General features: G+C 42.8%; 1 protein-coding gene across 1 annotated transcript in view; it reads left to right on the top strand.

Moving 5' to 3' along the window:
- Positions 1-27,766, top strand: part of tg (thyroglobulin) — a 532,338-nt gene that overhangs the window by 125,240 nt on the left and 379,332 nt on the right. The window contains exons 24-29 of the mRNA XM_068032631.1: positions 12,073-12,222; positions 15,720-15,890; positions 17,672-17,794; positions 24,292-24,368; positions 27,050-27,180; positions 27,595-27,704. Coding sequence (XP_067888732.1) covers positions 12,073-12,222; positions 15,720-15,890; positions 17,672-17,794; positions 24,292-24,368; positions 27,050-27,180; positions 27,595-27,704 — 762 coding nt within the window. The remainder of the gene's footprint in view (positions 1-12,072; positions 12,223-15,719; positions 15,891-17,671; positions 17,795-24,291; positions 24,369-27,049; positions 27,181-27,594; positions 27,705-27,766) is intronic.

Genomic DNA, 27,766 nt, shown 5'->3' with positions numbered 1-27,766 from the left:
CTGCCCATTCTGTCGATACAGTCTTCTAAATGCAGATTGGGTAGGAGTCTGCCTTCATTACTGCATTGACTTTTCTGTAGTCTATACAAAAGCGGGTTGACCTGTCAGGTTTAGGTTCTAGAACTATCGGTGAATTCCAGCTGCTTTGCCTAGGTTCGATCAAATTGTTTTCCAGCATGGACTGTATCTCTGCTTTCACTTGGGCCTGTTTGTCTGGACTCAAGTGATAAGGAACAAAAACAAGAAATGCTGGATTCACTCAGCAGGTCTGGCAGCATCTGTGGAAAGAGAAGCAGAGTTAACGTTTCGGGTCAGTGACCCTTCTCCGACTGATTCCACGTGGATTCCAACTGCAATCCTTCCTCAAGTGATAAGGATGTTGTTTTAAAGGAATGGTTCCCCCCTATATCCACATCATGTGTGGCTAAGGTTGTACATCCTGGCTTATTCCTACAAACTCTTTTAAATGTTGTGAAAATCCAGGTTAGGTCTTCACTTTGTTTTGCCTCTAACTGCAAAGGCATGTTGTCCAATTTTCTTCGCATTCTGAGTTCGCTAATCTGATAGTTGGAGGTTCAATCTGAGAATTTTCAAGGCCTGCTTCTGCCTCATCCTCACTATCCTTTTCCTTCTCAACAGTCCCAATTACCTGACATACCTGTACTGGCTTATCCTCCTCCCTGCGATAATATTGCTTTAACATATTGATGTGATACAACCGGTTCTTCTTCCGGCCATCAGGGGTGTCAATCAAGTAATCTACCTTACCCACTCTTTTGATCACTCTATATGGGCCACTGAGTCGTGCTTTTAATGGTTCCCCCTGTAACGGTAACAACACCAATACTTCATCGCCTGGGTGAAAATCGCAGCCTTTTGTATTCTTGTCTGCCCATTTTTTTCATATTGGCTTGGAATGCTTTAAGGTGTTCCTGAGCCACACCGCAAGCTTTGGTGAGTCTTTCCCGGAACACAGATACACAGTCCAGTATTGAGATTGATTCTTTTGTTCTAAGAATCTGTCTTTTATGAGTTTAGAGGACCTCTTACTTCATGTCCATAAACCAATTCGAAGGGACTGAAGCCTGTAGACTCAATCGGTGGCAAATAAGAGAAAATCTAGTCCTTTATCCCAACCATGTGGATATTCGTGACAATATGTTCTAATCATTGTTTTGAGAGTCTGGTGAAATCTCTCTAAAGCTCTCTGTGACTGTGGGTGATAGGCTGAAGATTTCAACTGTCTAATCCCCAGATTGCCCATGACTTCTTGAAATATCTTAGACATGACATTGAACTTGATCCGATTGAACTTCAAGTGATAATCCATATCTCATAAAGAATTGGGTTAACTTTTCAACTTCTATTCTAGCAATAATTGTCCTCAAAGGAATGGCCTCTGGAAATCGAGTAGCCATATCCATGATAGTAAGTATGTATTGATGTCCCGCTTTTGTTTTTGGCAAGGGTCCTACACAGTCTACCGATACCCTGCTAAATAGTTCCTTAATCACTGGTATGGGAATTAAGGGTGCCGATTCTTATGGTAGGTTGCGGTTTTCCCACCATTTGACATGTATGGCATGTCCCACAAAATTGTCTCATGTCCTTTGAAAGACCTGGCCAGTGATAATGTTGGCTTATGCGTGATTTGGTCTTCCGAATTCCCCTATGTCCTGCAAAAGGAATGTCATGTGCTAACCTTAATAATCCCTGGCGATATTTAGGTGGTACCACTATCTGTTCAACAACTGTCCAGTCTTCATCTGCAGGTCTATGAGGGACTCTCCATTTCCTCCGCAAAATCCCATTTGCCATATAATAGCCTTCCGGAACTCCTTTTGCCTCAGCTTCTGTCAGAGCTGTCTAATCCATTTGATATATCTCTGGATCAGCTTGCTGTGCTGTAATGATAGAAAATCTGTTAAACTTCTCATTTGGATTGTCTAAATTCTCAAATAAGATTTCAGATACTTGGCTATCTGTTTGTGGTACCAATGTTGCCTCCAACAGTGGATCGTGTTCAGCCATTACTCGGGTGACTACACACACAGGAAATATTCCTGGAACTTGTTTCTGCAATTGCTCCATTTCCTTAATTTCACTTGGTTTCTCTGTAATTAAAGGAGAAACTGATACTTTTGATCCAGCCAAATCATTTCCTAGGAGTAGATTAATTCCCTCTACTGGCAAACTGTGGACAACTCCTACAGTTACTATCTGAGATGTTAAGTCAATCTCTAGGCGTACTTTATATAAAGGTACGGGTATATGCTTCCCGCCAATTCCATTAACTAAAACTTTAGCATTCAAGGTGCTCTCTGGTGAAAATGTTATATCTTTCCCCAGCAAGAGTGTTTGGATTGCTTCTCTATCCCTCAGTATAATGATAGGTTTTCCTGCCTCACTTACAGGATATGGAGTTACTTTCCCCTTTGACAAAAATTCATTTTAACTTTTGGATATTTTATTCCTAACCTCTACACTCTCTTTAGTTTTTGTATCTGGTTTTACAGCTGTCATTAAAGCTATAGCCTGGTCTGCTACACTGTGTCGGAGTCTTTTCCTCTGCATTAGCTTTGTGTACCCCAACAAATCCTATGGGTTTACCTCACAACTTCCAGCATTCTGAACGAAGTTGACCTGTTTTGTGGCAATGATACGCTTTGGCTTGCAAACCTCACTGCTACCCTCAGCACCTTCCTTTCTGGCCTGAGGTGTGATCCTGGGGCATTCCCAGCAGTTCCTTCCTGTCCCCGGCCACTTGTCTTCCTTTCATTCTCCCACTTCGTATCCTTCTCGGGTTTATAGGGGTGACAGACAAAAGGTTTCAGCTTATTCACAAGCTCAAAATCATCAGCAATTTCCATTGCTTGCCTAGCTTTCAAAACTTTCAGTTTATCTACATGAGTTCTCACTAGTGAAGGAACGGAGTTTTTAAATTCTTAAACTCTTGAAGTTTCTCATATGTGGTTTCTATCTTTAATGCCCATATCCAACAGTCAAAATTAATTTGCTTCACCCTGTCAAATTCTACATACGTCTGCTCAGCCAATCTCCGCAAGTTCTGAAACTTCTGACAGTAAGTTTCAGGGACTAACTACACGCAGCGAGAATTGCCTTTTTTGACATCTCATAATCTGCAGAAGCCTCTTCAGGAAGCATGGCATAAACCTCATGAGCTCTGCCTACCAACCTGCTTTGCATAAGCAGTGTCCAGCTTTCCTTCGGCCATTTCATCTGTTTTCCTATTTTTTCAAAAGATATGAAAAATGCCTCTACGTCCCTTTCCTCAAACTTAGGAAGAGCTTGTATAAATTTGAATAGCTTTTCGCTTGGTCCTGAGCTGAATTCGGATTCTTTCTGACCCGAATTTCCCCTCGAGTCAAGATTACCCCTTTGTCTTAGTTCCATCTCTTTTAACCTAAATTCCCTCTCTTCGCTTTCACTTTCTCTATGAAATGCTCTCTCTTTCTCCCTTGCCTCTTTTTCCAATTCAAGTTTTCTTATTGCTATTGCTTTTTCTTTTTCCTGTTGAAGCTCCAGTTTTTTCATTTCTAACTGAATTCTCGCCAATACCACTGCATTACTCTTTGACTTACTATCTTCTTGTTCCTCGTCTTCCTCTTCTTCTATTTCCAGATGTTGGGCTATTAGGTCAATTATCACTGCATTTTGGCACCTGATTTCAATTCTAACCCCAATTTTGCTGCGAATTCTTTTAGTTTATTCTTAGATCTCAAGTTATCAAGTCACTGAGAGAAACATTCACCTTACCCAGAAACTCTGCTGCAACTGTTAATGCCATTACAATGGTATATACTGTACCTTATTATACAAAAAATCTGGTTCCTTTTATTTTATGTAATTGGTGTTAGATTTGGATCCCAACAGTCACGTTTCCAATTAATATGATCCCAGACGTGAAAGCAATTAATATGATGCCAGATGCAAGACCCCAACTTATGTGTTATCCCAGAGATGAGTAATTAATATGATTCCAAATGCAAGCTGCCCAATTAAATATGATCCTGATCGCAGACGAGCCCCCAGTTAAATATGTTACAACCGCGGCGGGGGACAACACACTGTCAATTCAGGCCCGTCACTCCACAGGTTGCAGCATATTATGAAGCTTTCAGCAAATTGGAAAAACAGCCAAATTAAACACTCCAGTATCCCCAGAATGAAAGAGATCGAACCAGGTATCTTTAGACGACAACAAAATAACTATTTATTAAAACTAAATCTCAAACACTATTAAGATAAACCTATGTCTAAAGATCTTATAACTTATTTTAATCTAACCCCCCATACACACATACACTCAAAAGTAACAATAGTTAACTAGTTTTTTAAAAAAGGTAGTTTTTAAAATTAGCAGTCCCTTAAGAATAAGTAAAATAAAAAAGTCTTTGCATTTTACGTTCCTGGTGAATAAGGTCTTCTGATGAGAAGATAATCAAAGTTCACTGGAAGTCTTCATCCGGATTCAATGACAATACTCTGTTTCTGATAGGCATTCAACAGTTCGGTCAGTAGTATTAATCAGTTCTTTCAACGATGAGCACAACAATACAAATAATTTGTGAAGAAAGAAAAGCTTTTCTTGTTTAGTTAGGGAATTAACATGGCTTGTAGGCCTTGTAGAATTTTTCTTGAGAGAGAATAGAACAACACCTTTCTTCAGTTCGCCTCGCTGGAAAGGCTCTCAGATCAAACTGCTTCAAACCGGTTTCTGCCAGTTACACACACAGTCAAAATGGACACATCATACCCTGTGACCTCTCTCTCCTGTTGTTGCTCAGGGTTACCAAAAATGCAGCTGTGGTACACTGTGTCTCCAGAATTTACAGAATCTTCTCTCCCTTAAAGGTACACTGTTATTTAATGTCTTAAATACACACGCACTGTTTTTCTTAATCCGGGGAGAAAAATAGTTACGGGTCCATGACACATTGAACTAATATTTTGTATCTGTCTTTACAGTAGAAGACATAAGTTTCATACCAGAAATAAATGGTAACCTAGGCGCTAAAAAGTGTGAAGAAATTAAGAAAATTCATATCAGCAGACAAAAAGTATTGGAGAAACTTAAGGGACTAAAATCCAACAAATCCCCAGGACCTGATGGCTTACACCCTAGGGTTCTAAAAGAGATAGCGCAGAGATAGTGGATGCGCTAGCTATGATTTTCCAAAATTCCTTAGATTTGGGAATGGTCCCATCAGATTGGAAGTTGACAAATGTTACACCGCTTTTCAAGAAAGGAGGGAGAGAGAAAACCGTGAACTTCAGGACAGTTATTCTAACAACAGTCATTGGGAAAATGCTGGAATCTATAATGAAGGAAGTCTTAACAATGCACTTAGCAAAGCACAGTATAAGTAGAACAAGTCATCATGGTTTTACTAAAGGGAAATCCTGTTTGACAAATTTATTATAGTTTTTTGAGGATGTAACTAGGAGGGTAAATAAAGGGGAACCAGTAGATGTAGTATACCTGGCATTCGATAAGATGGCACACAAAATGTTAATAGGCAAGATAAGGACTCATGGAGTTGGGGATAAGATATTAGCATGGATAGATGATTGGCTAACGGACAGGAAGCAAACAGTGGGCATAAACGGGGCACTTTCAAGTTGGCAGGCAGTGAATAGTGGAGTGCCTCAGCTATTTACTCTCTATATTAATGACTTAGCTAAAGAGACAGAGAAATGTATCTAAGTATGCTAATGATACAAAGGTAGGTGGAAAGGTAAGCTGTAGGAAGAACACAGAGAGGCTGCAAAGAGATATAGACAGGTTAAGTGAGTGGGCAACAAAGTGGCAATTGGAGCATAATGTAGGGAAGTGTGAAGTTATTCACTTCAGTCGTAAGAATAGAAAAGCACAATATTTTTTTAAATATGTGAAATTTGTAAGTGTTGATGTTCAAAGACACATGGGTGCAGATACAGCAAGCAATTAGGAAGGCAAATGGAATGTTGGCCTTTATTGCAAGGGGATTGGAGTGTAGGAATAAAAAAAGTCTTGCCACAATTGTATAGGGTTTTAGTGAGACCACATCTGGAATACTGTGTGCAGTTTTGGTTTCCACATTTAAGATAGGATATACTTGCATTGGAGGTAGTACAGGAAAAGTTCACTAAATTTGTCCCTGGGATGAGGGGGTTGTCCTATGATGAGAGGCTGAGTAAATTGGGCTTTTATTCTCTGGAGTTTAGAAGAATGAGAGGTGATCTCATTGAAACATACAAGATTCTGAAGGGGCTGGATAGGGTAGACATGGGAGATTGTTTCTGATAAGGTAGTCAAGAAAGCATACGGCATGCTTGCCTTCATCGGTCGGGGCATAGAGTATAAAAATTGGCAAGTCATGCTGCAGCTGTACAGAACCTTAGTTAGGCCACACTTAGAATATTGCGTGCAATTCTGGTCGCCACAATACCAGAAGGATGTGGAGGCTTTGGAGAGGGTACAGAAGAGGTTTACCAGGATGTTGCCTGGTCTGGAGGGTATTAGCTATGAGGAGAGGCTGGATAAACTCGAATTGTTTTCACTGGAACAATGGAGGTGGAGGGGCGACATGATAGAGGTTTACAAAGTTATGAGTGGCATGGACAGAGTGGATAGTCAGAAGCTTTTTCCCAGGGTGGAAGAGTCAGTTACTAGGGGACATAGGTTTAAGGTGCGAGGGGTAAAGTTTAGAGGGGATGTGCGAGGCATGTTCTTTACACAGAGGGTGGTGAGTGCCTGGAACTTGCTGCCGGGGGAGGTGGTGGAAGTAGGTACGATAGCGACGTTTAAGAGGCTTCTTGACAAATACATGAATAAGATGGGAATAGAGGGATATGGTCCCCGGAATTGCAGTAGGTTTTAGTTTAGACAGGCATCAAGATCGGCGCAGGCTTGGAGGGCTGAATGGCCTGTTCCTGTGCTGTACTGTTCTTTGTTCTTTGATGATCGGGGAATCTAAAACACGGGAGCACAGTCTCAGGATAAGGATCTGATCATTTAGGACTGAGATAAGGAGAAATGACTTTGCTCAAAGGGTTGTGAATCTTTGGAATTCACTATCCCAGAGGGTTGTGGATGCTCCATCGTTGAATACATTTAAGGCTAGAATCAAGGGATATGGTGAGCAGGCGGGAAAGTGGAGTTGAAGCGTAAGATCAGCCATGATCGTATTGAATGGCGGAGCAGGCTCGATGGGCCATATGGTCTACTCCTGCTCCTATTTCTTGTATTCTTGTGTTCTAGATAAGTAAGACAATAAATAGAGTTTGTGTTGAATTTGAATGTAAACCCTGCCATTATCATTTCATGAAGACATAAGAAAACACACACAACACTGCAAAAAAAATGTCCCTCAGAGAGCTATCCAATTCTTCCCAAACATTTGACATGATGTTGGATTTTGTTTCTTCTTCACCCAAGCGCAAATTGGGCAGAATCTGTCTCAGCGACCTCTGCTAAAGAAATTTGAGTTTTGCACTATTTGTAGGTTTATGCCATTAACACAGAGTAAAGTTATCAGGTTGATAACGCAGAGTAAAGTGGACTGCTGTATGACCTTCAGCTGTTGTGCAAAAGCAATCCCCAAAGGGGACTCCTTGCTCTACCTAAAGAAGAAGAAACATAACAAAAACAAGAAATGCTGGATTCACTCAGCAGGTCTGGCAGCATCTGTGGAAAGAGAAGCAGAGTTAACGTTTCGGGTCAGTGACCCTTCTTCGGAAGAAACATATCTGTTTACAGGCAGGAGGGAATTGCATGTAACCCTGAAGATCCACTTGTAAAGGATGAGCTGACTTTGTGTAAGGTAGTTAAATATAAGCTACCTGTGCACCTTCCTTCTTTCAAGCTTCACCCATATCCCCATGTTCTCGAGTTATGAGTTGGCTCAGTGGTTGCATTCTTATTTCTGAGTTGAAAGGTTGTGGGTTGAAGCCCCACTCCAGACACATAAATACATAATTAAGGCTGGCAATCCAAGATCCCATGGCACTATTCAAAAATCAGGGACTTATCCTGGTATCCTAGCCAAGATTTAACCCTCACCTAACAGCTAAAACAGATTATCTAGTCAGTTATTTTGTTGCTGATTGTGGAACATTGGTGCTCATATTGGCTGCCACGTTTCCTACATTACAACTAGTGTCTATACTTCATAGAGTACTTAATTGGCCATGAAAGCTATTATATAAATAAAAGTGTTTCTTTCTTTCTTATCAAGGTTCACTTTGTCTATCCTGTTAAGCATTTTGAAAACTTGAATCATATCTCCTCTTTCCATACAGCCTAATCTCCAGCATAAACAATCCCAAGCTCTTCAACCTCACTTTTTGGCTCTGATGTCTCAAGATAGAACTATTAGAAGGCTGGACAGACTCAAACAGTTCTAAAACACAAAACTACCCCTGAATCATCACTAATTGTCACGATGTTGGCTGCAAGGTAGTTGATGTGGGAGAAATGTCACTCTGACTCAGTAGTGATGCTCTTCCCAAGTTGGGGTTGGGGCAGAGTATTTGGAACTTACACAGCATTTAACTCTTTCTATAACTGATGTTGCTGCTGATGCTGAATGTCCAAATGGGAAAAATCGTCGCTGACAACCCTCAACTTTAGCACAAATAAATTAACACCAAAATAGCTTCTTTGCAAAACCAATGCCACCTTTTATCGACAAATTCCAATGTTTTAGCATTATTGCAATCAGTCAGGAAGGGGACTGTGAGGGGAAAATAAATGATTGTTTTTTCTGCAGGCATCCAATTCCATGCCTCCAGTGTCAGGTGCTCCCAGATCAGGTACAGCCAGAGGCAGAGTGAATTTTCCTCTACTCTGTCCCAACAATAAGCCTCAGCCCAACCACAGAAGAGCACATCTTACTGCACCAGTGAGATGCTGTTTCAATCATTCTGTGGCCTCTTTGATTGTCAACCACTGCCAGTTTTCTAATATCGGCCCATTGGAATTGAGACTGCCCCAAACTTATTCTAAATGGGACCCTTACAGCTAGAGGAAATTCTCATTCCAGCCGATGTCAGCTGTGGCTCAGTGGGTAGCTTTCTTGTCTCAGTTACAAAGTTGTGGGTTCAAGCCACACTCCAGAGACTCAAGCATGTAATCAGGTTGATATGTTAGTATAACATTGAGGTAATGGAGCAGTGCTGGATGAGTAGTGCTGGAACTACTGTCTGTCAGATGAGACTTTAAACCATTCTGCCCTCCCAGGTGGAAGCAAAATATCCCAATGTACTATTTCAAGGAAAGCAGGGAAGTTATCCCAGTGTACTGACATAACTAAAAGATTATCTGGTTGTTATCATGTTGCTGTTTGTGGGACTTTGCTGTGCACAAATTGGCTGTTGTGTTTCCTACCCGAGAGCAGTAACCATACAATTCAAAAGTACTTAATTGGCTTTAAAGCACTTTGAGACGTCCCAAGGTTATGAATGTGCTATATAAATGTAAGTTCTTTCTATTAATTGCACTATATCTACTCCTTTGTGGAAAGGATTTCATTTGAATGCCAAGAGATGATAAAATGGAAATAATGACAGGTTGAGTAGGTCATGAGGGTCAGATTTAAAGTTATTATTAGAAAGATTAGAGGGCAGATGAGGAAAAACTTTCACCCAGCGGGTGGTGGGGGCCTGGAAATCATTGTCTGTAAGGGTAGGAGAGGCGGAAGCCCTCAGCTCATTTAAAAGGTATCTGGATATACATCTCAAGTGCCGTAACCTGCAGGGCTATGTACCAAATTCTGGAAGGTGGGATTAGGCTGGTGCAGGCACGATGGGCCAAGTGGCCTCTTTCTGTGCTGTAAACTTTCTATGATTCTCTGAATAAGTTTGGTCAAGGATGAAAACCATGCTGACTGCTCATTTTTATATTTTAGGTGCCTAAATGTTTTTCAATTTCATCTTTGAGTAAAGTGATAGTGACAGGGTGAACCATGGAGCACATAAGATTCAGAAGATGGAGATAGTGGCAAGTTAAGTGTGAACCGTGATGTACATAGACTCAGAGGATGGAAATAGTGGCAGGTTTAGTGTGAACAATGCGGGACACAGCCCCAGAGTTGGGGGATAACATCAGGCTGAGTGTGAACCATGGGGTGTAGAGGCCCAGAATTTAGAGGTAATATTTCTTTTCTTGATTTATGCTTTATAACTATAGTTCAGGTATGATATAGATCCTAGGAGCAGCCATGTTGAAGCCTCTCCAGTGATAACATGAATTGGAGATAGTTTGCAGAAGACTATTGACTCAGCTCTAGACCTCAATACAGCCTTTTTTTAGATTAGAGATACAGCACTGAAACAGGCCCTTCGGCCCACCGAGTCTGTGCCGAACATCAACCACCCATTTATACTAATCCTACACTAATCCCATATTCCCAACAAACATCCCCACCTGTCCCTATATTTCCCTACCACCTACCTATACTGGTGACAATTTATAATGGCCAATTTACCTGTCAACCTGCAAGTCTTTTGGCTTGTGGGAGGAAACCGGAGCACCCGGAGAAAACCCACGCAGACACAAGGAGAACTTGCAAACTCCACACAGGCAGTACCCGGAATCGAACCCGGGTCCCTGGAGCTGTGAGGCTGCGGTGCTAACCACTGCGCCACTGTGCCTTGGTCCAAACATAGAAAAAGAGCTGAATTCTGGAGGTGCGGTAACATCAAGGTAGCTTTTGACTGAGTGTGGCATCAAGGAGTCCTGGCAAAATTGAAGTCAGTGGGAATTAAATGGAAAACTCCGCTGGTTGGAGTCATAAACACAAAGGAAGATGTTGTGGTTGTTAGAGGCCAATCATCTCAGCACCAGGGCATTGTTCTGGGAGTTTCTCAGGACAGTGTTCTAGGACCAGCCATCTTCAGCTACGTCATCAATGATCTTCCCTCCGTTATAAGGTCAGAAATGGGGACGTTTGCTGATCAATGTTCAGTACCATTCGCACCTCCCCAGATACTGAAGCAGTCCAAACCAGCATGCTGGAAAACTTGGACAACATTCAGGCTTGGACTGATAAGTGACAAGTAACATTCATGACACTCAAGTGTCAGGCAACGACCATCTCCAAAAAGAGCAAATCTCCCCTTGACGTTTAATGGCATTACCATTGCTGAATACCCCATCATCAACATCCTGGGAGTTTCCATTCACCAGAAACTTAACTGGACCAGTCATATAAGTACTGTGGCTACAAGAGCAGGTCATATTGTGGGAATTCTGCAGTGAGTAACTCACCTACTAACTCCACAAAGCCAGTCCGCCATCTACAAGACAAAAATCAGGAGTATGATGGAAAACTCTCCACTCAGGAAACTCGATACCAACTAAAATAGAGCAGCCTGCTTTATCGGCATCCCATTCACAACCTTAAACATTCAGTTCCTCCATCACTGGTGAACAATGGCAGCAGTATGTACCATTTACAAGGTGCATTGCAGACACTTGCCAAGGCTCTTTCAACAGCACCTTCCAAACCCACGCTGTCTACCAACTAGAAGGACAAGGGTAATAGACGCATCAAACGCCACCACCTGTTAGTTCCTCTTCAAGTCAAACACCACCCTGACTTGCAAATATACCACCGTTCCTTCACTGTCGCTGGATCAAAAACCTGGAACTTCCTTCCTAACAGCACTGTGGGTGTACCTACACCAGATGGACTGCAGCAGTTCAAGAAGGCAGCTCACCACCACCTTCTTGGAGCAATTAGGGATGGGCAATAAATGCTGGCCATGTCAGCAATGCCCATATTCCATGAATGAATAAAATATAGTATATAATTAGAAGTATACCTGGTCTGTGTTCTCATTGAGATGGTGTAGAGGGAGGTTTGATGCATATCTGACCTGTGAGTGACCTTTGAGCAAAATATTTGAAAACTGATGTTCCTCACCTGGTTGAATACAAATTAACCTTATAAGAAAAAATTGTTTGGCGATTAATTTAATATTGCATTTCCATTGTGTGATTTTGAAGCTGATTTCTTTTACTCTGGAAACAGATGAATAATTGTGGTCGTTTCTTTCCTTTTATAGTTGTATGTCCAGCGGGCAGCTTTTCCCAGGATGGCAGCTGTATGATGTGCCCGCGTGGATTCTATCAGGAGTATGCAGGAAGCGTAAAGTGTAGCAAATGCCCAGCAGGAAGAAAAACGGTGTTTCCTGGAGCTTTTTCAGCCCATCAGTGTTAGTACTTTATTTGAATCCATTTTGAATATATTTTCCCTTTTCTAGTTCCCTGCCTTACCATCTAGCATTTCCCTCTGATCTCTCTCCTGCCTCGGGATCTGATCTATCTGCACCAATCTCCCTGCCACAATCCCCACACTCTCCCACAACAGCCTCTGATCTCTCCCTCAGCCACTCCTCAGATTATATTCCTCGCCCAGCCCTCCAGTCTCTTCTCCCCATCTCCAACGGCCTCCAGTCATTCATCCCTCCCTCCACTCACCACTCCAATCTCTCTCCCCGACGCGGCCTCTCACCTCTCTACCCACCTCCCCCCATACCCGGCCTCCTAGAATATCTTAATGATAGTAAAAATATTTAACTGAAAAGAACAAGTTAAGAAGGAAAAGGATGAAAGAACAGGCATTCACATAGCACCTTTCACATCCTCATGTCCAAAAAGAACTTCACATCCAATGAAGTGTAGTCACTGTTGTAATGTAGGCAAAATACTGTATCCAGTTTATACACATCAAACAGCAGTGAGATCAATGACCAGATAAACTGTGTTGGTGGTGTTGGTTGAGGGATAAATGCTGGGCAGTCATGTATTCTGAGCATTGTATGTGCCTGAGCTGCTTGATTGACATTTCTTGAGCTCCATGGCTGACAAATCTGGGACCACCGGATTTGCAGGAATGACAGTGGTATAAGTTGCTAATGATTTAAAAATTGGAAGCTGGAAACAGTCATCTGGTGTTATGGTCTGTGGCCACACAGGGAGTATACAATCTGCCTTCCATAGCCAACAAAGAACAGCAATAACGAATTCCTGGAATATTTGTTGATTTTAGCTATGGAAATGTGTCATGTTCAGCATGCAGCTTCCAACTGTTGAGGACTCTGATTTATTTTTCAAGACTTTTTTTCCCTGAATGCTTTTTTTTTTGCTGACCTCTTCTGAAGGCAAGGATTCATGTTGCATTTCCCTTTCAAAATGCCGAGTGCCCTCTGTTACCTTCCACAAGGAGCCCTTCCTTGTGATTGACCCTTTACAGTGAGTTGCTGGCAAGATACCAACTGCTGCTGGTGCCTCAACATGTGCACACACATTTTCTGGATAGAGATTAGGAACGGGAAATATGGCTGTTTTTATCAGTCTCAACCCAAGGAAAGTCGATGGTTTAAATTGAACACTGTAGCGCCTACATTATGGACCTGAAATGGTTGTTATGATAACCAATTTAGCAGGACAAAGACCTGCACCCAATCTTTATGGATGTTTGGACAAGTGATAAGGTGGTCAGGGCAATTTGTTTCATAAGCAGCCGGAAGTAAACACAGACTTCGTTTTGTTAAATTTACTTCCCCTAACGGAACTTACAATGTGCAAGCTTTGACTGGTACTTCCAAGATTATTGGCGACCACTCAAAAAATGCACCAGTACTCCCTACAATGTGGCATTTCTGAAGTCAGAAGGAGCACAAGTACTCTTCCATCTCCACAAAGCAACTGTGGGCTGCTGCCACCTTCCCCTGTCCACTTCTCCTCTCCTGATTGTCTCCTTTTTGTTAATTAATTGAAGTTAAATTCCACCAGCTGCCATAGTGGGATTTGAACCCATGTCCCTATGACATTAGCCTGGGTCTCTGGATCACTAGTCCAGTGACATTACCACGGAGCCACCGTTTATTCTAAATTAGTTAAAGTGTCTGCTCAAAAAGTTGTCAGAGGACTGTGATACAAATGTGTTCCATCATCAACAATAATTTCTAGGTTAAGCACGTTTATCAACAAGTAAAGACCATCTAGCTCATTCATTTTTGATAATCAACCTCACCAACTGGGCTCTAAAGGTGAAGCTGTGAGGAGAGACTAAACAAACTACGGTTCTATTCACTGCAATTTAGAAGGTTAATGGATGATTCAAAGTTTTCAGGATTTTAAGGGTAACAGATAGGGTAGATTGGGAGAAACTACTACCACTAGTTGGGAGGTCCAGGACTAGGATGCATAGTCAAAAAAATAGAGCCAGACCTTTCAGGAGTGAAAATAAAAAATAATTTTTCACACAAAGGGTAGTAGAAGTTTAGAACTCTTCCACAAACAGCAATTGATGATAAATCAATTGTTACTTTTAAAATTGAGATTGATAGATGTTTGTTAGCCAAAGCTATTAAAGGATATGGGGCAAAGGCAGGTTGTAAGACTCTTCAACAGGAGGGTCTCACTTTTCTCTAAGGTCCAGACCCTGTACTAAGCATCAATGACATGAAATGAACTCTGGATACAATTTCCACTTTGCATGGAAAATCTTTATTAACCCACTAAGCAATAGTATATACTTACAACACCAGTTGCTTAGTTAGACCTGTGTACAGGAGCTCATTCCCAAGTGGTCAATCCACTGAATGAATTCTTCTGCATGACTTCCTGTGACTGACCAAGTCACCTATATTTCCTTGGCTGCAGCAACGATGGCCTTGTGGGCTATGGCTTTATACCCCTTTCTGGCCCTGGTTTTTCAACATATAAGTTAATGTCTTAAATTGGGTCATCCGATTGGTTTCCGTGCCTTATCAATCCCACCATGGCTATGCGAGACCACCTGCATGCGGTCATATCCTGCTCTCAGCAGGGGGAGTCAGGTGCATACCAGCAATGGATGTGATATCTGCATCTTGATAAGGTGAGAAGGAAACCATTCACACATATTCCAAGAGGCCATTGCCTATGAGAGTTTTTGTAGACAGAGTGTCTGATGTTGTAATAGTCTGGGGCTACCACCTTAGTGTCATGTACTGCCACATCTGTGTGTATGTGTGTGTGTCCTTGTTCAGTTAAACTGTCTTTATATTTAAAAAGTAGTCCAATATGAGCCCCAGCGATGCTGTCTTCGGTAAGAATTCTTCTCCCTTCGTCCCGAGGTCCTCCACACTCCATATTCTTACCACCTGGTGAGCCCACATGCTGTTACATTTTACTTATAAACAGAAAAGCAAGAGATATTAAAAATGCCTTACAGCATAAAAAAGAAATACAAAAGATATCCAAATGCCTTGCAGGGTATATCGAATTAGGGTGCCAATCAGGCACGATCTCATTGAATGACAGAATAGGCTCAAGGAGGACTAAATGGCTTCCTCCTGTTCCTATGTTTCTCACTACATCCCTTAATCCCTTATCTCTTCATACCACATCTAATTCCTAGCAAAATGGCCAAGGTGTGTGCCCTGCTCAGCTGCGGGTTAAGCTACCATCAGGGGCCACATACGTCATAATACTTCAATTTGTTTTTGTTAATGAGGCTCCTGCCAGTGTCCAATGGGAGCTTTACCAACTATCAAAACCAGGGACAATAGAATGGCAGATTGGAAGAAACAGATTGGGGAATGGAGCCCCCTTGCTGCTTTTCCACTGATGAGGGAAAATTAACATTCCTGGGTAAGAAACCTTTATTGTTCCATTAACCAATTCCAGGCAAGGCAAACATTTACTGATGTGACCCTAACAGGTTTAACAGAGTGTGAAACCAGTCCCTTGGATCCAAAGTGTGACCCACAAGGACGGTATAGAGCAGCTCAGCAAGATGCCAGCGCTCAGATATCTTTCTGCGTCACTGTGAATGGAGTGCGATTATCTTGGACTGAAACTAATGGAACCCTCACTGAGTCAGATTGTATTGGTGAGTAGATGTATTGCAGGTTATTTGAATCCCTTTTGGGCTGGTGCAATGAAATATTATTAATGGGTGTGTTTACTGGAGTTTGAGTCAATATCAACAACTTTCCCATTGTCAGTCATAATCCTGAAATTTGTTAGTCCAAGCTTCCTGAATGTCACTAATTTTGTGATATTGATTTATATTTGAGACTCTACATTGGAAAGTGTCTACCCCCCCCAGATTTGTAAGCCAAGTGTATAATCTGTTGAAAGATAGTTGAGCCATTTCTCTCAATGTTAAACTTGACTGCCAATGTTCTGCCTCCCAACTCCTACTATCCATTTTGGAGGTTAAAGCAACAGGTTTTAAAGAGCTGGAGACAAAATCTTGTTCAGTTAATCAAAAAAAAAATTCATGTGGTCACCTTGTAGATTCAAGCAGATCAATCTCTACTGTGATTTTTTTTTTTCTTCAAAACATGAAAGAGCTGCTACTGACTAATTATTTGACTAAATTATTAATTACTGACTAAATTATTTGATAGCCTCCAGAGTAATAATGTATCTGGAAGTGTACACCCCATGACACAGTAAGAGTTAAATCCTGCTATATTTAAATACACAGTGGGCAGCACAGTGGCGCAGTGGTTAGCACCGCAGCCTCACAGCTCTAGCGACCCGGGTTCAGTTCTGGGTACTGCTTATGTGGAGTTTGTAAGTTCTCCCTATGACTGCGTGGGTTTCTGCTGAGTGCTCCGGTTTCCTCCCACGGCCAAAGACTTGCAGGTTGGTAGGTAAATTGGCCATTGTAAATTGTCCCTAGTGTAGGTAGGTGGTATGAGAATTGAGGGAAGGTGGGGATGTGGTAGGGATTAATGTAGGATTAGTATAAATGGGTGGTTGATGGTCGGCACAAACTTGGTGGGACGAAGGGCCTGTTTCAGTGCTGTATCTCTCTATGACTCTATGACCTTCCCAGTACAAATGGAATCAGTTGACACTGCTTTATGTGCATACTGTAAGGTCCTAGGTCATTGGATATTCTGATTTAGGAAGAACATTGACAGAAAGAGAAATGAAGTTGGATAAATAAATATCTGGGAATGGGATCATCAGAGATATTTAGAGAGTAACCTTTGAGCTGGCGGGCAGCCATAAAGACAGGGCTAAATTGTGGCGAGTCGAAGAGACTTAGTAGTTGGCAGGAAAAAAGAGAGGCGCAAGGGGAGAGCCAACTGTGCAACAGCCCCAACAAACAAATTTCTCTGCAGCACCTGTGGAAGAGCCTGTCACTCCAGAATTGGCCTTTATAGCCACTCCAGGCGCTGCTTCACAAACCACTGACCACCTCCAGGCGCGTATCCATTGTCTCTCGAGATAAGGAGGCCCAAAAGAAAGAAAACCTTTGAGGATTGACAGTATTTGATGGGTGGCATGATAGAAATAGATTGCAGTAGAATGAGTGAGAGTTCACTTGCCTCTGGTAAAATGAAGAGAAAGCTGATCAAGGGGCATAGGGAGGAAAAAGGGCTACTTTGTGTGACCTCTTAAAATGGACTTGATAATCTTTTGTTTGCTATTTGTATTCTACTCATCCTCATTCCTGGGGTAATGAGGAAAGTCAATGTAGGGAAGGTCTATATTAATTTACACTTTTCGTGCCTTGCCTGGTGATGCCTTTCAATACAACCTGAATCAGCAGATAAAGCATGTAAAGTGTCAATTAATGAGATCAATGACTTTTGCTTATTCCATGGATTCTTATATTTTGTAAAACACAGTCCTTTATTTTGTTACCTGCAGTATTCCAACAGTTTGACAGCATCGATCAATCCCAGCTGATTCTGAACTCTGAAGACACGGAAATCATCAAAGTTTTGACAGCACAGGTTGATCGTCAGAGGCAGCTTCTGGATTGTCTCACAGGTCAGCCACAGTCATGTTTGCTCTGATAGGTTTCATCATTTCATTTCATTTCACAAGAATGTTGGTCAGAATCATAGAATGGTTACAGAACAGAAGGAAGTCATTCAGCCCATTGTGTTTGTACCAGCTCTCTGCAAGAGCCACTTCCTCCACCCTTTCCCTGTAGCCCTGCAATTTTGTATCTGCCTCCACCACACACTCAGGTAGTACATTCCAGAACCTAATGATGTTGTTGTTGGTTCTTACATACGAACATACGAATTAGGAGCAGGAGTAGGCCATTCGGCCGTTCGAGCCTGCTCCGTCAATCAATAAGTTCATGACTGTTCTCCCTGTGTCTGCGTGGGTTTTCTCCGGGTGCTCCGGTTTCCTCCCACAAGCCAAAAGACTTGCAGGTTGATAGGTAAATTGGCCATTATAAATTGTCACCAGTATAGGTAGGTGGTAGGGAAATATAGGGACAGGTGGGGATGTTTGGTGGGAATATGGGATTAGTGTAGGATTAGTATAAATGGGTGGTTGATGTTCGGCACAGACTTGGTGGGCCGAAGGGCCTGTTTCAGTGCTGTATCTCTAATCTAATCTAATCTAATCTAATCTACTACTTCCCTGGTGATTGTAATTTTCTTGAGTTCCTCCCTCCCTTCCATTTCCTGACTTATGGTTAATACTGGGATGTTACTTGTATCCTCAATAGTGAAGACCGATGCAAAACATCTGTTCAATTAATCTATTATCACTTTATTATCCATTATTAATTCCCCAGACTCACTTTCTATAGCACCAACGCTCACTTTGTTAACTCTTTTCTTTTTTAAATATCTGTAGAAACTCTTACTATCTGTCTGTTAGCAGAAATGAATCTAGAAGAATCACTCGACACTCAGGTCTGCTCCAATGTCAAACAGTTTATTTAAGTTACGCCGGCGGGGAGCAGGTCACTGGTTTGTCCAGATGCCTCTCCACCGAACAAAGAAAAATCATCAATACTTATACAGTTTCAAACAGTTAGTCAGCCCATCCCGGCTGGACATGGTCCAATCATAATGATTACAGATTATATACATTGATTATTAAAGACCAATAGAAGCGGTTACCAGGCGTGAAAGGGGCTACATGACCAACCCACGGACAGATAGGGGATTACTCATGATGTTTTCCATTCCTTTCTAGTCCCCATCCTTGGTTCTCATGTCCGCACACCTTATCTTAACCTTGTTACAGGCTGGTAACTTTGTCAGCATTCCACAAAGACATCTGCTTTCCATTGAATAAGTCTTTGTTTGAATTTATGTTACTCAGCTCCTGTGTGGAATGTGGTCAAGTTGGCTAAGCCCCATGATGCCTTGCAACCTCTTTATTGTTCACTAAGATTAGATGTTACCAGTTACTCAAATAACATTTAAACAGTATGATATTTACTGCATGTGCCTCTGCACTTGGGAATACCCTTCAACATGTCTTTATATTTCTAACTAGCCTTCTCTCATATATAAAAAGGGGAGGCAGTGGCATAGTGGTAATGCCACTGGACTGGTAGCCTAGAGGCCCAGGCTAATGCTCTGGGGACATGGGTTCGAATCCCACTACGGCAGATGGTGAAATTTGAATTCGATTAATAAATCTGGAATTAAAAAGGTAGTCTAGTATGACCATGAAACCATTGTTGATTGTTGTAAACACTCATCTGGTTCACTAATGTCCTTTAGGGAAGGAAATCTGCCATCCTTACCTGGTCTGGCCTACATGCGACTCCAGACCCACAGCAATGTGGTTGACTCTTAAAATGCCTTCTGAAATGGCCAATCAGTTCAAGGGCAATTAGGGATTGGTAATAAATGCTGGCCTAGCCAGCGACGCCCACATCCCTTGAACAAATAAAAAAAATCTAATTTTACCTTCCTTTTCAATCTTTTAGTCGTTCTTTGCTGTTTTTTATATTCTGACCAATCTTCTGACCTGCCACCCATCTTTGCGCAATTATAAGCTTTTTCTTTAAGTTTGATACTATCTTTAACTGGTTTAGTTAACCACGGATGGCGGGTCTCACCCTTGGAATTTTTCTTTCTCATTGAAATGTCTCTATTTTGTGTATTCTGAAATATCCCCTTAAATGTCTACCACTGCATCTCGATTGACCTATCCCTTAATCTGATTTGCCAGTTCATTTTAGCTAGCTCTGCTTTCATGCCCTCATAATTGTCCTTATTTAAGTTTAAAATACTAGTCTTGGACCCACTCTTCTCTCCCTCAAACTGAATGTAAAATCCATCATATTATGATCACTGCTACCTAGGGGCGCCTTAAATATGAGGTCATTAATTAATCCTATCTCGTTGCACAATACCAGACCTAGTATAGCCTGCTCTCTGGTTGGCTCCAGAATATATTGTTACAATAAATTGTCCTGAAAACATTCCTTGTACTCCTCATCTAGGCTACCTCTTCTCATCTGATTTTTCCAGTCTATATGTAGATGAAAATCCCCCATAATTATCGCTGTACCTTTCAGACAAGCTGCCATTATTTCTTCCTTTAGACCCCGTCCTACAGTGTGGTTAATGTTAGGTGGCCCGTACATCACTCCCACAAGTGACTTCTTGCCTTTACGATTTCTCATCTCTCCCCAAACTGCTTCTACTTCCTGGTCTCCTGAACTTAGGTCATCCCTCTCTATTGTGCTAATACCATCATTAATTAACAGAGCTACCCCTCCACATTTTTCTAACATCCTGTCCTTCCTAAATGCCATGTACCCTTCAATATTCAGGTCCCAATCAATGTCGTCCTGCAGCCATGTCTCTGTAATGGCCATCAGATTGTACTTATTTATTTCTATTTGCACTCTCAGTTCATCTGTTTTGCTTCGAATGCTACGTGCATTCAGATACAGAGCCTTTAGATTTGTCCTTTTATTATTTTTGTGACCCCTAGCCTTATCCGTTGATTTACACTTAGATTTGTACACTCTGTCCCTTCCTGCCACAATCTATCTATCATTATCTTATCTTTGGCCTCCTTGTCTCGAGAGACAATGGGTAAGCGCCTGGAGGTGGTCAGTGGTTTGTGAAGCAGCGCCTGGATTTAGCTATAAAGGCCAATTCTAGAGTGACAGACTGTTCCACAGGTGCTACAGATAAAATTGATTGTCAGGGCTGTTACACAGTTGGCTCTCCCCTTGCGCTTCTGTCTTTTTTCCTGCCAACTGCTAAGTCTCTTCGACTCGCCACACTTTAGCCCCGCCTTTATGGCTGCCCGCCAGCTCTGGCGGTCGCTGGCAACTGACTCCCACGACTTGTGATCAATGTCACATGACTTCATGTCGCATTTGCAGACGTCTTTAAAGCGGCGACATGGACGGCAGGTGGGCCTGATACCAGTGACGAGCTCGCTGTACAATGTGTCCTTGGGGATCCTGCCATCTTCCATGTGGCTCACATGGCCATGACATCTCAAGCGCTGCTGGCTCAGTAGGGTGTATATGCTGGGGATGTTGGCCGCCTCGAGGACTTCTGTGTTGGAGATACGGTCCTGCCACCTGATGCCAAGGATTCTCTGGAGGCAGCGAAGATGGAATGAATTGAGATGTCGCTCTTGGCTGACATACGTTGTCCAGGTCTCGCTGCCGTAAAGTAAGGTACTGAGGACACAGGCTTGATACACCCGGTCATTTATGTTCCGTGTCAGTGCGCCATTTTCCCACACTCTCTTGGCCAGTCTGGACATAGCAATGGAAGCCTTTCCCATGCGCTTGCTGATTTCTGCATCGAGAGACAGGTTACTAGTGATAGTTGAGCCTAGGTAGGTGAACTCTTGAACCACTTCCAGAGCGTGGTCACCGATATTGATGGATGGAGCATCATATTCCCGTGTGGCCATTTGCACCTGCAGCTCATTCAACCTTATTTACCATGCTTTGTGCATTTACATACATGCACTGTAAAGCTAATTTAGTGCATATTGTATTACCTTTTAGTCTGACACCCACCTAATACCTTATTTTTATTACTCCAGTACTATCTGCTTCTCCCAACCCTTTGTACACCTTGCTTATCCTTCCTAATGCTACATCCTGGTTCCCATCCTCCTGTCAAGTTAGTTTAAACCCTCCACAATAGCACTAGCAAACTAGCCTGCAAGGACATTGTTCCCAGCACTGTTTAGCTGCAACCCATCCGGCCTGTATAGGTTCCATCTTCCCTGGAACTGGTCCCAATGTCCCAGGAATCCAACGCTTCCCCTCCTGCAGCATCTCTCAAGCCACACATTATCTGCTTTATCCTCCTACTTCTATACTCACTAGTGCATGGCACTGGAAGTAATCTGGAGATTACTACCTTTGAGATCCTGCTTGCTAGTCTCTTTCCCAGATCCCTAAAATTTGATTGCAGGACCTCATCACTCTTTCTACCTATATCACAGTGGCGCAGTGGTCAGCACCGCAGCCTCACAGCTCCAGCATCCCGGGTTCGATTCTGGGTACTGCCTGTGCGGAGTTTGCAAGTTCTCCCTGTGACCGCGTGGGTTTTCGCCAGGTGCTCCGGTTTCCTCCCACAGCAAAGACTTGCAGGTTGATAGGTAAATTGGCCATTATAAATTGCCCCTAGTACAGGTAGGTGGTAGGGGAATTGAGGGAAGGTGGGGATGTGAGAGGGTAATAGGATTAATGTAGGATTAGTATAAATGGGTGGTTGATGGTCGGCACAGACTCAGTGGGCCGAAGGGCTGTATCTCTAAATAAAATAAATAAATCAGTACCGATATGGACCATGACCTCCGGCTGTTCACCCTTCCTCTTCAGAGTGCTCTGCAGGGCATCATGAAGGGGAAGGGTGATAAGGCAGAGGTCATGGTACATGTTGGTACCAATGACATAAGTAGAAAGAGGGATGAGGTCTTGCATCAAGAATTCAGGGAGTTAGGCAGTAGACTAAAAAGCAGGACCTCTCGGGTTGTAATATCTGGATTAGCGAGTATAGAAATAGGAGAATAGCACAGATGAATGCGTGGCTTAAGAGTTGGTGCAGGAGGGAGGGTTTTAGATTCCTGGACCACTGGGACTGTTTCTGGGGAAGGTGGGACCTGTACAAGTGGGACGGTCTACATCTGAACCAGAGGGGGACTAACATCCTTGCTGGCGGGTTTGCTAGTGCCGTTGGGAGGAGTTTAAACTAATTTGGCAGGGGGAGGGGATGCAGACTCCTAGCAGAATAGGGACACAGCTAAGCACAGGAAAGCAAACAAATCAGAGGGAATACAGCGGAAGTAAGTTTCAAGGGAGTAAGACCAGGATGGAAGGCCTCTACTTTAATGCCAGGTGTATTGCAGGTAAAACAGATGAGTTAAGGGCAAGGATTGACATGTGGAATTGTGATATAGTAGTCATCACAGAGACATGGTTGAGGGAGGGGCAGGATTGGCAGCTCAATATCCCGGGATATAGAATCTTCAGGCGGGACAGAGGTGGGGGTAAAAGAGGAGGGGGCATTGCAATATTATTTAAGGCGTCAGTTTCTGCAGTAAGGAGAGATGATATCTTGGATGGGGCATCAAATGAAGCTTTATGGGTAGAGTTTAGGAATAAAAAAGGGACAGCCACATTGCTAGGTGTTTATTATGGACCCCCAGATAGTCAGAGGGAAATTGAGGAGCAAATATGTGTGCAATTTGCAGAGGTGTGTAAAAATAATAGGGTAATTATATTAGGTGATTTCAACTTTCCCAACATTAATTGGGGTAGTCATCGTATTAAGGGCTGAGATGGAATGGAGTTCTTAAAATGTATACAGGAGAACTTTTGAGCTCAATATGTAGAGGATCCAACAAGGGAGGGTGCAGTGCTGGACCTAATTCTGGGGAATGAAGCCGGACAGGTGGTTGATGTGTTGGTGGGGGTGCATTTTGGTGATAGCGACCACAACATGGTACAATTTAAGCTTGTTATGGAGAAAGAAATAGACAAGTTGCAAAAAAAGGTTTTGGATTGGGGGAGAGCGAATTTTAGTAAAATAAGGCAGGATCTGGCCAAGGTAGACTGGAAAGAGTTACTTGTCGGGAAATCTACAGAAGAACAGTGGGGGGGCATTCAAAAAGGAAATGGGGAGGGTACAGGCCCAACATGTTCCCTCTAGGGTAATAGGTAGGAGCAACAAGCCCAGAGAACCATGGATGACCAGAAACATTGAGGGTATGATGAGAAAGAAAAGAGAGGCTTTTTAGCAAATACAAGGACAGCAAATCAATGGAAGCATTGCTAGAGTAGAGAAAGTGTAGGATGGAGCTTAAGAAAGCAATTAGGAGAGCAAAGAGGGGATAGGAGAAAGCTCTGGCTGGTAAAAGTAGGGAAAATCCCAAGATATTCCATAAGTATATCAATGGGAAGAGGATAACCAGGGAAAGAGTAGGACCCATTCGGGACCAAGTGGGAATTTTGTGGGTGGAGCCAGAGGACATTGGTAGGGTGTTGAATGAATACTTCACATCTGTCTTCACACAAGAGAATGAGGATGTAGATATAGAACTTAGAGAGGGCGACTGTGAGGTTCTTGAGCAAATTGTCATTGGGAGTGACAAGGTATTGGAGGTTTTGGAAGGCTTAAAAGTGGACAAATCTCCAGGTCCGGACGATTTGTGTCCCAGGATGCTGTGGGAGGCGAGGGTGGAGATTGCAGGGGCTCTGACCCTAATTTTTAATTCCTCTCTGGCCACGTGGGAGGTGCCAGAGGACTGGAGAACAGCTAATTTAAGAAAGGTTGTAGAGATAAGCCAGGGAACTACAGACCAGTAAGTCTCATGTCAGTGGTAGGGAAACTATTGGAGAAAATTCTGAAGGAGAGAATCTAGCACCACTTGGAGAGACAAAATTTGATTAGGAATAGTCAGCATGGCTTTGTCAGAGGGAGGTCATGCCTAACAAATTTGATTGAATTTTTTGAGCATGTGACCAGGTGTGTAGATGAGGGTAGTGCAGTTGATGTAGTTTACATGGATTTCAGCAAAGCCTTTGACAAGGTCCCACATGGGAGACTTATCAAGAAAGCAAATGCACATGGGATACAAGATAACTTGATAAGGTGGATTCAAAATTGGCTTAACTGTAGGGGACAAGAGAGTGATGACAGACGGCTGTTTTAGTGACTGGAAGCCAGTGTCCAGTGGCGTACCACAGGGATCTGTGCTGGGTGCCCTATTTTTTGTCATTTATATAAACGACATAGATGAATGACTATGTGGGGGGTAGGATCAGTAAGTTCACGGATGACACAAAGATTGGCTGAGTGGTTAACAGTGAGGTGGAGTGTCTTGGGTTACAGGAAGATATAGACAGGATGGTCAAATGGGCAGAAAAGTGGCAGATGGAATTTAACGCTGAAAAGTGTGAGGTGATGCACTTTGGAAGGAGTAATGTGACACTGACGTATTCAATGAATGGCCTGATACTGGGAAGTTCCGAGGAACAAAGGAACCTTGGCGTGTTTGTCCAAAGATCTTTGAAGACAGAAGGGCAGGTTAATAGGGTGGTGAAAAAGGCATATGGGACACTTGCCTTTATCAATCGAGGCATAGATTACAAAAGCAGGGAGGTCATGTTGGAGTTGTATAGAACTTTGGTAAGGCTACAGCTGGAGTACTGTGTACAATTCTGGTTGCCACATTATAGGAAGGATGAGATTGCACTGGAGGGGGTGCAGAGGCGATTCACCAGGATGTTGCCTGGGATGGAACATTCAAGCTATGAAGAGAGGATGGATAGGCTTGGGTTGTTTCCGCTGGAGCAGAGAAGACTGAGGGGTGACCTGATCGAGGTGTACAAGATTATGAGGGGCATGGACAGGGTGGATAGGGAGCAGCTGTTCCCCTTAGTTGAAGGGTCAGTTACGAGGGGTTACAAGTTTAAGGTGAGGAGCGGGAGGTTTAAGGGGGATTTGAGGAAGAACTTTTTTACCCAGAGGGTGGTGACGATCTGGAATGCCCTGCCTGGGAGGGTGGTAGAGGCAGGTTGCCTCACGTCCTTTAAAAAGTACCTGGGTGAGCACTTGGCATGTCATAACATTCAAGGCTTTGGGCCAAGTGCTGGCAAATGGGATTAGGTAGACAGGTCAGGTGTCTTTAATGCATCGGTGCAGACTCGATGGGCCGAAGGGCCTCTTCTGCACTGTATTATTCTGTGATTCTGATTCTGTGACACCCTTGATCCTGGTACCAGGATGGTAACATACCATTCTGAATTCACGTCTGCGGCATCAGAAATGCCTGTCTGTTCCCCTGACTATAGCATCCCATATCACTATTGCTTTCCCAATCTTCTTTCTGCCCCCTTGCACAGCTGAGCCACCCATTGTGCCGTGGACTTGACTCTGGCTGCATGCCCCAGATGAACCAACATTCTCAACAATATTCAGATCTCCTTTGAGGTTCAGGTATATTTTATGGGTGGCATGATAAAAGTAGATTGCAGAAAACAATATTACTACTGGAGGTTGCACCACCACAAACACTGCAAAGGTTCAAGGACAAAACCCGCCACCACCTTTTCAGGGCAACTAGAATGGGCAATATGCCTTACATTCCAAAAACATTCTTTCTACAGTTTTGTGGAAAATCAACTAAATTGTGGTTATGAAGGCAAGGATGATTTTAACAAAGATTTTACTTGCTATGTAAAGTCGTTCTAATCAATGTTCTGTAACAACAAAGATTAAAAGTGCATTTCTTATACCTTCTCAATGAAATTAAGTACTGGACTAATAATTCAGAGGCTGAGACTAATATTCCAGAGAATGTGAGTTTAAATGCCACCATGGCAGTTTGAGAAGTTGGCCTACATGTGACTCCAGTCCCACAGCAATGTGGCTGCCTCTTAACTGCCCTCTGAAGTAGCTCATTCATTTGTATCAAATCGATACAAAGAATTGTAGCGGTTCAAGAAAAAAGGAACAGACACCGTTCTCTCAGGGTCAGTAGAGATAGGCAATGAATGACGTCTTTGCCAGTGATGCTCACATTCAGAATTTTTTTTAAATTGCAGATACAAGCCAACAGAAAGAGAGGAGAAAAGTAAAGAAAAATCAGTCTCAAAAACGTGGTTAACTGGCAACTTCATTGAAGTGTATCTCTGCAATAAAAGCATTGCATATTACACACAGTCACAGTGAAGGTGTAGATAACACCCAGCACATGACACCTATGTGTAGCATGAAAATCATCTGCCACACTTTTCTGATAAGTTTTAATAAGCACTACCTCCCTTCCCAGATCTACCAGTCTTTACCTTCGGCTTCACTACAGTATGTTGCATTTGTCCAGATAAAAACAGGGACCCTGAAATGCGGCTGGGGTTCCACTGGTCTCATACGAAGACTGCTGGAAAACCCAGACAAATGGGGGTAAGTGGCCGTTTATACTGTTTCTCTGGGGTATCCAGCAGTTTCCTGTCAGAGGTATGGTGTGACCAGTCGAAGCCCTGTGGACTGCATTGTGCAGTTCCTGATAGGTAGATCATTTGTAGAAAGACATAATATAAATAGAAGTTTTTCTTTTTTTAAAACTCCAACATCTGAAGACCATCTCCTACTGCACCAATGTGACGGTTCCATTTTCTAAAACAGCCACACCCTGAGTGGAAACAGGACTCATGTCCCCGGAAACTCAGTTCAAGCCAAAAACTCCATAGAATTGTCCAGCACAGCAGGAGGCCATTCAGCCCATTGTGTCAGCGCCTGCCCTTTGAAAGAACTATCAAATTAGTTCCATACCCCTGTTCTTTCCCCGTCGCTCTACAACATTTTTTCCTTTTGAAGTATGTTGATCAAATTTACAGTTCAGAAACAGGCCTTTCAGCCTAACTGGTCTATGCCAGTGTTTATGCTCCCCAGGAGCCTCATCCCATTCTCGTCATCTAATCCAATCAGTATGTCCTTCTATTCCTTCCTCCCTTGTGTACTTATCTAGATTCCCCTTTAAATGCATCTT

This window comes from Heterodontus francisci, chromosome 5 (assembly GCF_036365525.1).
Source record: "Heterodontus francisci isolate sHetFra1 chromosome 5, sHetFra1.hap1, whole genome shotgun sequence".
In the NCBI taxonomy this organism is placed as follows: Eukaryota; Metazoa; Chordata; class Chondrichthyes; order Heterodontiformes; family Heterodontidae; genus Heterodontus; species Heterodontus francisci.
Note: the sequence above shows the minus strand (reverse complement) of the source record. Positions and strands in the feature narration are given on the sequence as shown.